This window comes from Ipomoea nil, unplaced genomic scaffold, assembly GCF_001879475.1.
Source record: "Ipomoea nil cultivar Tokyo-kokei standard unplaced genomic scaffold, Asagao_1.1 scaffold0319, whole genome shotgun sequence".
NCBI lineage: Eukaryota > Viridiplantae > Streptophyta > Magnoliopsida > Solanales > Convolvulaceae > Ipomoea > Ipomoea nil.
In genome coordinates this window covers 30,450-40,737 of record NW_017616747.1, presented here as the reverse complement: position 1 = coordinate 40,737, position 10,288 = coordinate 30,450, and the positions used below count along the sequence as shown (strand labels likewise).

At 30.4% G+C, this 10,288-nt stretch overlaps 1 protein-coding gene across 1 annotated transcript; it reads right to left on the bottom strand.

Annotated features, from left to right (window-relative positions):
* Nucleotides 1-4,711: 4,711 nt before the first annotated feature.
* Nucleotides 4,712-8,178, bottom strand: LOC109171556 (actin-like). Its single transcript, XM_019320596.1, has 5 exons — nt 8,081-8,178; nt 6,642-6,714; nt 6,093-6,486; nt 5,284-5,897; nt 4,712-4,975 (listed from the first exon to the last, which is right to left on the bottom strand). Exons 2-5 carry the CDS (start codon nt 6,699-6,701, stop codon nt 4,910-4,912), a joined length of 1,134 nt encoding a protein of 377 aa, XP_019176141.1. The 5' UTR covers nt 6,702-6,714; nt 8,081-8,178; the 3' UTR covers nt 4,712-4,909.
* Between the last annotated feature and the right edge of the window lie 2,110 nt (nt 8,179-10,288).

Here is a 10,288-nt window from a genome sequence, read left to right as displayed (position 1 = left end):
TTATGCTGGGGATTGTTTATGTTGGGTTATGATTATTAATTGTGCTTATCTTTATCTGTCTTGCCTGTTGTGGATCATATACGCTTGTTATAACTGTTGCTTGTGTCTAGCCGTATCTGTCGAGTCATTCCCGGTTTTAAAAGCTAGAGTCTCGTAGGATATATCTTCATGCTTAAAAAGGATTTTCGTATATCTATATATATCTCTATATGTAATGTATTTCAACACGTTGGAGTGGGTTACCAGCATCTCTTGCTGAACAGATATATTTGGCTTTCAGGCACAGAAGATTAAGTCACTGGAGTGCGCTAGAGCTTGGATCATAGAAATAGTTAGTTTCCCTTTCGGCCTGCGTGCCATGTTTATGCATTCATATCTTTGAGACATTAGTTAGTTAGCCTGTGCACCTGAGTTCTCTAGCTCAGGTGTGGCATAGCACCCCGTACACTCGTACTCTGTTTGGGATTTAATGAGATTTCACCCTTAATTTATAAGTTTTAAATATCTTGAAAATCTGGGGTGTTACAAAAATACCACCGCGTCGTCTTTTTAAAATTACATCTGATTTATTCATCTAGACACGTGAACGGGGCTGAATGGTTTCCATTCCTCTCTTAGACGGTCGTTCGCATGAGAGCGTGCCCCTATATATATATATATATATATATATATATATATATATATATATATATATATATATATATATATATATATATATATATATATTTTATTTATTTATTTATTTATTTATTTATTTAACACGTTGAATGCATGTTTCCAAGTAATTTTAGTCGCTAGAACACTACCCTGCACAAGCATTGTTCACCATCACTGATTGGTCAAAGTCTCTACTGCTAGAAGCAAGACTACTCATTAACAGGGACGGAGGTACCTTAGGGCGTAGGGGGGCCCTGGCCCCATACCCCTACCTTCACCCTAAATTTTTTTAGTAAATATGTATGTATATATTGATATAGTATGGATAAAATACACTTTTGGCCCCCCTCTATTTTTTTTTTTTTAAAAAAAAATCTATAATGTTTATATTAAATGAACTCAAAATATATATTAAAGTTCAAATTCATTAAATAAAAAGAAATAAATCAAATAATTAAAGTGACCATTTTTCTTTATTATCTTATTTCTTTTATCAAGATTTTAGTAATGAATGGCATCAAGTATACATTTTAATTTAAAAAAATCTCCAAATTTGAGATATATACTTTGGTTTTATTAGTTATATAGAGTTAATTCCCAAAATGGTCCTCCCACTATGACCTTTTCTCAAATTGGTTTCTTGACTTTTAATTGCACTCAAAGTGGTCCTCCGACTATAGAATTTTAAGTCAAAATGGTCCTCCGTTAGTTTTGGTATTAAGTGGGTGTTAAAATGGGGGGTAAAACTGGTAATTTAGGGTTTTCACTATAGTCAAAGGACTACTTTGGGTGCAACTAAAAGTCAAAGGACCAATTTGAGAAAAAGACATAGTCGGAGGACAATTTTAGGAATATTCTCTTTATAGTTCAAACATGATTTGTACGTATTTTGATTAAAAGCGGTTGATCTTATACTTATTTTCATTTTCTAAATAAACAATCTTTTTACTTTAATTGTTAGCTAGAAATTTTTATTTTTTTTAAATAACTTAGAATAATAATTTGGATTATTAGCCTAGTCCTTATATATAGTTGTACAAACTAACATTAACTTTGGATGAACTCTTTATTATTCATAAATCCTTGACATTATGTATTTGAATTTTGATTTTCTACGATCATAAATAGGCATACATATAATGACAAAACTATAATGAAAATTATAACTAAATGGAGAACAGACATAAACCATTGCTCATTAAAAAAAAAAAAGACTACAGTTAAATTCAAACAAATAAGAAAGATAATAAAAAAAATTATTGTCTATTATAAAAATACAATATTGGTTTATAGGGGCAAAACAAAAAATGTTAGTCAGTGGAGGTGAATTTTTTTTTTTTTAAACTTCAAAACGTGATAAAAGGATATTTATAATAAAATATGAAATGGTTGGAATAAATTGTATATCATCGCTATGAATATTATATATTCATAAATACTTTTAAATTTAATTAGATCAATTCTAAGTATTTTATATTAATTTAAATACGATAATACACAGTTGAAACTTTTAGTTTATATTAACTAGATAGTTCATAAAAATGAAATTTTCTTTTAAAATATTAACTAGATAGTTCAAATTGGTCATTTGACTTTTAATTGCACCCAAAGTAGTCATCTGACTATAGTAAAATATTGAATTATCAGTTTTACCCTCATTTAAACACCCACTTAACACCAAAACTAACGATGACCATTTTGGCTTAAAATTCAATAGTCGGATGACCACTTTGGGTGCAATTAAAACTCAAGGAACCAATTTGAGAAAAGGTCATAGTCGGAGGACTTTTTTTGGGAATTAACTCTAGTTATATATGCTAATTAATTAATTAGTCATTTATTGTGTGTTTTAATTATTTATTTACTGTGTGTTTTAATTATTTATTTACCAGGACTATGTGATCTAATGGTACCCGGGTTGGATTTCCATTTGGAAGATTATGAGTTCAAGCCTCAGTGGAGGCGTTATTGGTTCTTTGTGTTTCAGTAGGTTGAGAAAGTATATGAACAGATACTACAATGTAATAGAGCCAGTAACTTTCAAAAAAAAAAAATTATTTATTTACATTTTTAAGATGCACATTTGCTAGTTTAAATGATTAGTTTTGAAATTGACAAAAATTAATATTGATTATTTAATTCGTCTTGATTTTTGTCTTTATCTCTCAAATTTTGAAATATTCAGTTAACCAGTAAAATGAATATAAGTTAATTATGAAAAAAATTAGTGAAAAAATAATTGACAAAATTTTTATTTGATTTTAAGTGACAATCTATTTTTAAATAAATGTTGTTATTGTTATTATTATATTTTGTGTTAATGTGAAAATTTTCTAAAGTAATGATTGACACCTGTGTCGATTGTACTCATAAAATTATGTATTTCATACTTTATTACACAGTATAATTAGAAATCGTTATCAATAATAATCACAATAATGTATGGTATATATAATTAATATGGTGCGGTTAATTATAATGTCGACTAACATTGTAAATTTTCTCTACTACATCGCCCCCTCCCCCCCCCCCCCCCCCCCCAACTTAAGTTTTCTGGCTCCGTCCCTGCTCATTGACAATTGTTATATCATGGACCAGGGTTCATACTGAACTATGTATCTTGGTTCATGTGTTTGTGTTTTGTGTTATGACTTTTTGTGTCTTGCGTTATGAAATTTTGAACTTTATGAGTATGAATTTTGTACCTGTAACAAATTAATAATTGGCTTATATTATGAATTTTTGTATCTTGTGTTGTGAAACTTTGTATATATGAACACAAATTATGTACTTAAATCATATTTGAATAATAAGTAAATATATAACATTTGTGTGTGCCCTGTGTTATGTTTTTTTGTGTCTTGTGTTATGAAATTATGTACCTTACGAGTATAAATTTATATATCTAGTCTTTTTAATCTAGCTGGGTCCATAATGTTATGCTATGTGTTTTGTGTTGTGATTTTTTATGTGCTATAAAATTCTTTACCTTACTTTGTACCTCATTGTTTTAATCTATGATTCATGCTATGTAGAACCTAGTCCATAATATAAATTACCATTCACTGATTGGTCTACCTCTTGAGCTATTCCAGTAACGTCGAGTCCAAATGGGTGGTCGTTCAGTTTCGAAATTAACTGTTTTACATTAAAATTCACATATATTTTTGCATACAGGCGCCCTTCGGTTTTAAAATTAACTAAATTTTCATATTGATAAAAATCATTTATTAAATTTTATTTATTAAAAAAACCTCAAAGGCTATAAGATGTCATTTGTTAGCTAAGAAAACTTTCACAAAAATGTAAAAAAGTACATAGTTTTTTTTTTTTTTAAGGAAATTGTATTTTTGTAACTCCAGTTATATTCGTGGTACAGGCTTAGTCCCTGAGTTATATGCGTGACCATCTTTAACCCCTAAATTACATGGAGTGACAATTTCAGTCATTCGAGAAATAGTACCTGGGGTACAAAAATCGCCACTTCGTGCATCACTTAGAGGTTAAAGATGATCGCGCATATAACTTAGAAACTAAATTTGTACTACGAGTATAATTAAAAGATAAAAAATGAAAATTTTTCCCTTTTATGTGTAATTGAGAAAGTATTTTTTAAATTAAAATCTAATTTTTTAAAAATTAGATTGCGTTTAGTAACTAAGAAATTTAAACTTTTCTATAAATTTAAAAGGTAGCAATTATGAATGAGATTTCTTAGAAGTTAGGAAAATAAATCTAACCTGGGTAGGATTCTTTTTCCGAATGACTAATAAGATATACAATTTAGTAAGTTACATAGTTATCATTTAACTTATAAATAGATCATATTTGCTATATCCCACACGTTGTTTTACCTATTCGCACCATCGGAGAAGATCGTAACTCATGAGATTGTTGCTCCAGTTTCTTCCATGTTTATATTGTTGTAAATTTTCACAATTATTGAAAAATGAAAATTCGGCAATGAAAGAATGATTAAATTACTAGGAATGTTAAATTCTTGTGTTTGGTTTAAAACTGAAATGTGTAAATAAAGCAACAGTAATAAGATAAATTGATTAAAATACCAAAAGCTCAAAATTAATAATTAATAATAAGAACCAAACATTGAAAATTTTATATTTCCAAACAAATATAACCTTAGTTATCTTAATAACTTGAACCAAACACCTCCTATTCTGCATTCTGCATTCTGCATTCGTGACTTGATAGGATAAAACACATCTTCATCAAAATCATTGTTCTTTAAAAATTAGAAGCACTTTCTGTGCACAATTGATGGACCAGACTCATCATACTCCGCCTTGGCAATCCACATCTGCACACACCAATAAAATGTTAAAATATAAAATCACAACAATACACAGTGTATTACATGTACAAATCAAATAAATTAGTTTGGAGTGACCCAACCAAGATGGCTAAAGGTACAAACTTGTAACCATAAAGTCACGAGTTCGAATCCCAACTTTCTTGGTTCGAGCGGATCATGTATGGACAAGATAGTGAGGGCAGGTTTCCCTCGTCATCCAAAAGAATAATAATAATAATAAACTATTGCCACATGAATAAACATACACACATATATATATATTCTTTACTTTATGGGGTTGGTTAATGTCAAACCTGTTGGAATGTGCTGAGGGAGGCTAAGATGGAGCCTCCAATCCAGACACTGTATTTCCTCTCAGGTGGTGCCACCACCTTGATCTTCATGCTGCTAGGGGCCAATGCAGTAATTTCCTTGCTCATTCTATCAGCTATACCAGTGAACATGGTAGTACCACCACTGAGTACTATGTTTCCATAAAGGTCCTTTCTTATGTCGACATCACATTTCATTATAGAATTGTATGTGGTCTCATGGATTCCTGCTGCTTCCATCCCAATAATCGATGGCTGGAAAAGGACCTCAGGGCATCGGAAACGTTCTGCTCCTATGGTGATAACTTGTCCATCAGGGAGCTCATAGCTCTTTTCTACAGAAGAGCTAGTCTTTGAGGTCTCGAGCTCTTGCTCATAGTCAAGTGCTATGTAAGAAAGCTTTTCTTTCATGTCTCTCACAATTTCCCGCTCAGCTGAAGTGGTAAATGAGTACCCACGCTCTGTGAGAATTTTCATCAAATGATCTGTCAAGTCACGGCCAGCCAAATCAAGACGAAGGATGGCATGTGGAAGAGCATAACCCTCATAAATAGGGACAGTGTGACTGACACCATCACCAGAATCCAAAACAATACCTGAAAAGGAAAAGCAGAAGCAACACCAAGGACCATGAGTGGGTAGACCGTAGACAGAAGTTCAAATTAAGAAAATCTCAAAAATTTTTAAACAACAGAACATACACCTCTACTCTCTTGGGAATTTTTCTGTAATGAACTTGAAACACTTCGAAGTGAAATCAATAAGATGATAAATAGGTATAAAACTCTTACCAGTTGTACGCCCACTAGCATATAGCGAAAGAACAGCCTGAATGGCAACATACATTGCTGGGGCGTTGAATGTCTCAAACATAATTTGGGTCATCTTTTCGCGATTAGCCTTAGGGTTTAAAGGTGCTTCAGTCAAGAGTATTGGATGCTCCTCAGGGGCAACACGAAGTTCATTATAAAATGTGTGATGCCATATTTTCTCCATATCATCCCAGTTGTTAACAATACCATGTTCAATGGGATATTTCAAAGTTAAAATTCCTCGCTTTGACTGGGCTTCATCTCCTACATATGCATCTTTTTGACCCATACCCACCATAACACCTGTGTGACGGGGGCGGCCAACAATGCTAGGGAACACAGCTCGTGGAGCATCATCTCCAGCAAACCCAGCCTAGAATTTGATCCAATACAAACCTTTTTGATTAATTGAATTGAGAAAAAAGAGCCCAAACTTTATAAAATAATTAAATAACATAGAAGTTCATCAACATATAATAGTAAAATCATCCACTTTGGCCAAAAAATAAAAGAACCCTAAATCAGTACCTTGACCATTCCTGTACCATTGTCACAGACGAGTGGCTGAATATCCTCTCCCTCTGCCATCTTATGCTACGTCCTGCAAGAAAAATGCAACATTGATGAAAAAAAAAAAAACAAAAAAAAACAAAAACAAAACAAAAACAAAAAAAAAGAGGTAATACATGAATCAAGTCATACAACTCTAACATCTTGGTGCTCTATTACTAGTCATAATCATAAATGTCTAAATACAGAAACTGGTGCAACAGTAATGTCTAAACTCTTGGTTAACTTTATCCATGAATCCTGAATGACAGAAAAGCTATGAGATATGCATTGCCATCTAATAAACATATAATGATACTATAAAAAATATACGGAATCCAAATGAATAATCTTTACTTCAAGTAAAAACTATAATGACGAATAAAAACTATGATATCTCAGTGTTAATTGTTAAGAAATAGATATGACTTATGGAGTTTCTGAAATAATGACTGTGTAAGCAAGCTCTTAGTTTTATTTATGAAAATGGATACTTCAAACCATTTAATATCATACATTTCCAGGGCAGTCTGAAACCTGTTAGAATGAAATCCAGAGATAGTGCAAGGGCAGGTGCTCAAGGCGTGCATATATTTTTGATAAGTAAAATCAGACTTTGACAACAACCAATTATTCAAAAATTTTCACTGCAGCAAATGAAAAAGCTCTTATTTTTTTATTGTTCTGCTACAAAATTCAAAGACATAATATTTAGAATAATGTCAACACGTACATACATCTATATATATATATATATATATATATATATATATACACACATACATGTACAGGGTACGTTTCAGGTGTGAACTAGTGCCATCGTGTGAACCTGTGAACCCCTATGCACCATTCAAATGAGAGATCAAACGGCTGAGATGATTGGAGTGGTGTACTGGTGCATCCAATGCATGGTGCATCGGATGCAGTGATACAATGGTGCAGGTGCATCAGTGCAATGATGTATATTACCCGGTCAAAAAAAATTATAAACAACAAGATCAATCAAGATCATCGGTACACAATAATACACAGATTCACATGATAGCATTGGTTCATGTTTGAAACGAATTCTACATGTACATATCATCATATCATGTACGCATATAAAACCGATCCGAGATAAAATGCAAAGTTGTCAAATAAAAGCAAAGGATGAAAATCATGAACAACGTTTCATTAAAATCAAACGCCAATCCGATCTAAAAAAACATCATCCAAATCAGAATGCTAAAATTATCATTTCGGAGAAATTCAAAGCTCTCGAGCGTAAAATAACAAATATACGGAAAAAAGGAGAATGGTTACGATTTCTGATTCATATCCACAGACCAAAAAGTATAAACTAACAATCGAATGTAGGAAACAAAGCAATCCATGATCGGATCAGTGGATCGAAAACGGAATGCAATTGAATCTACCTTTGTGAAAGTGGAAACCTGAGAGAGAATGACGAGAGATAGACAACGCTGCAAGGGAATCGGAGCTCCAAACTCTGCACTTCTCTGAGAGAGTTAGAAGGCGTAGGGATTATATGGAAGAAAGAAAACAAACGTGAGCCGTTGGATTAAGATGCAGTCTGGATGTACGGACGTGGGAGACACGTCGTGGGACTATCATTAGGGGTATTTTAGGAAAACCAATTTTTTCCCTCCAAAAGAAGACTGATGAAGTGGTTAATAATCATGGATATACATAAATTATTTTACTTCACTAATTTATTAATATAAAGTATTGAATCAAATCAAATAAAATAATGTCATGTCAAAATACGAGAAAATTAGAATGTAAAAATTTTGGATAATGAGTAGTATTGCTGTTTACTAAAATATAATAAAATGAAATTGGCAAAATAGGATTCTTTATTTCTTTTATAGGCAAATTAGTATTTGCTGCGTGCGTTGCACAAACAAAAATTTATATGTATTATAATGTTATGATACTAAACAAAATTAGTTTTATTAAAAATGTAATAAGTATAATTATACAATGTAATATTTAATATTTTTAAAAATTTAATTATGTTATTATTATGTTAATTTTAAAGTTTATTGTTATTTGAATCTGAATTTAAAATAACTAATTTAATTACATAGTTAATGTATTTAAATAAAAAAATTTTAAATAAAATAACATGCAATATTTGTCAAAAATCTCCATAAAAAATTTATTCATTTGAAAAAAGATTATTTATATAAGAACTATGTTTATGATATATCTAACTAGTAAATTATTCGTGTGATGTATGGATAATTTTGTTTTTATTTAAACTAGTATTTTCACCCGTGCAATGCACGTAATAGATTTGTTATAATATTTTAAGAATATTTGGATTGATATACAATTATATAAATTATAACGTCAAATATTATATAGTGCAATTGAAGAATTGAGTTGTATCGACTGTATTTTCTGATGTTATCCTTGCTTGAATTCGAACAAATAATTGCCCAATTAATAACCAATCTGTAGATGTACGCATCCGGTGCTGAAAATTTAGAGATTTTATATATCGGTGTTTATGATTTGTATTAAGTGGCAAATTTACTCGTTGTCTAGCAACTGAGTTATATAAATCATTTGCTATCCTAATTTATTTGTATGGAAGATATAATTTATGTGTAGATATATACCAATTTTGTCATCCTCGCATAAAAAGAAAACATAATATCACTGGCTGGAAGTACACATTATTGAAAATCTCTTTGTAGATGACATTGGTAGTAGCAACAGCATATTATCCATCCTCGTCCAGAGCTAACACCTTCCGCCCATCAGGATGGGTGATTCGGGAAAAGCCACATACAATAGACCATTGCCCATTGCATTACTATTTTCTTTGGGGAATCAATGAGCTCGGATTCATATGTATCACATATAATACATATATTATAGTTAATTCGTTTTTTTTTTAAAAATAATTAATCAGGGATCATTTAGAATTTTGAGTAAATTAGTAATATTCATTTCTTTTTTCAATTGACCTAATTTATTTGTTATTTTTAATCATAGTCAATTACTTTTTAATACATATCAATTAGTTAATTATTAATAACAAATTTTTTTAATATTCTCAGTCAATTATTAATAATAAATTATTTTTTCAATTTACCATTTTCTTTTAATTACCATATAATTAACATAGTCATGGAATAACGTAGTAACAATCTTCTCTGTGCAAAGTATTCTCTGTGCAAAGTATTCTCAAAATAGTTTGTCCATTACATGAATATTTTCTCTGGAAATCAATGAGTTCAGATCCATATATATCCATATAATACCTATATTATAGTTAATCTGTTTCCTGTTTGAAATAGTTAATTGAGGATTATTTTTAATTTCCAGCCAATTATTAATGTTCATTTCATTTTTATATTGGCATAATTTTCTTGTCATTTTTTATCTCGGTCAATTATTATTTTGTTACTACATATCAATTATTTAATTATTAATAATAGATTTAAAAAAAAATATTTCTAGTCAATTATTAATAACATATTCATTTTCCAATTTATTTATACTATTGTTTGGGCAGTCTGGCCATTTCATTTTTCATTTGAATCAATTTGTAATTATTTTTAATTTTTAATCAAGTATTAATATTCATTTCATTTTCTAATTGGCCTAAT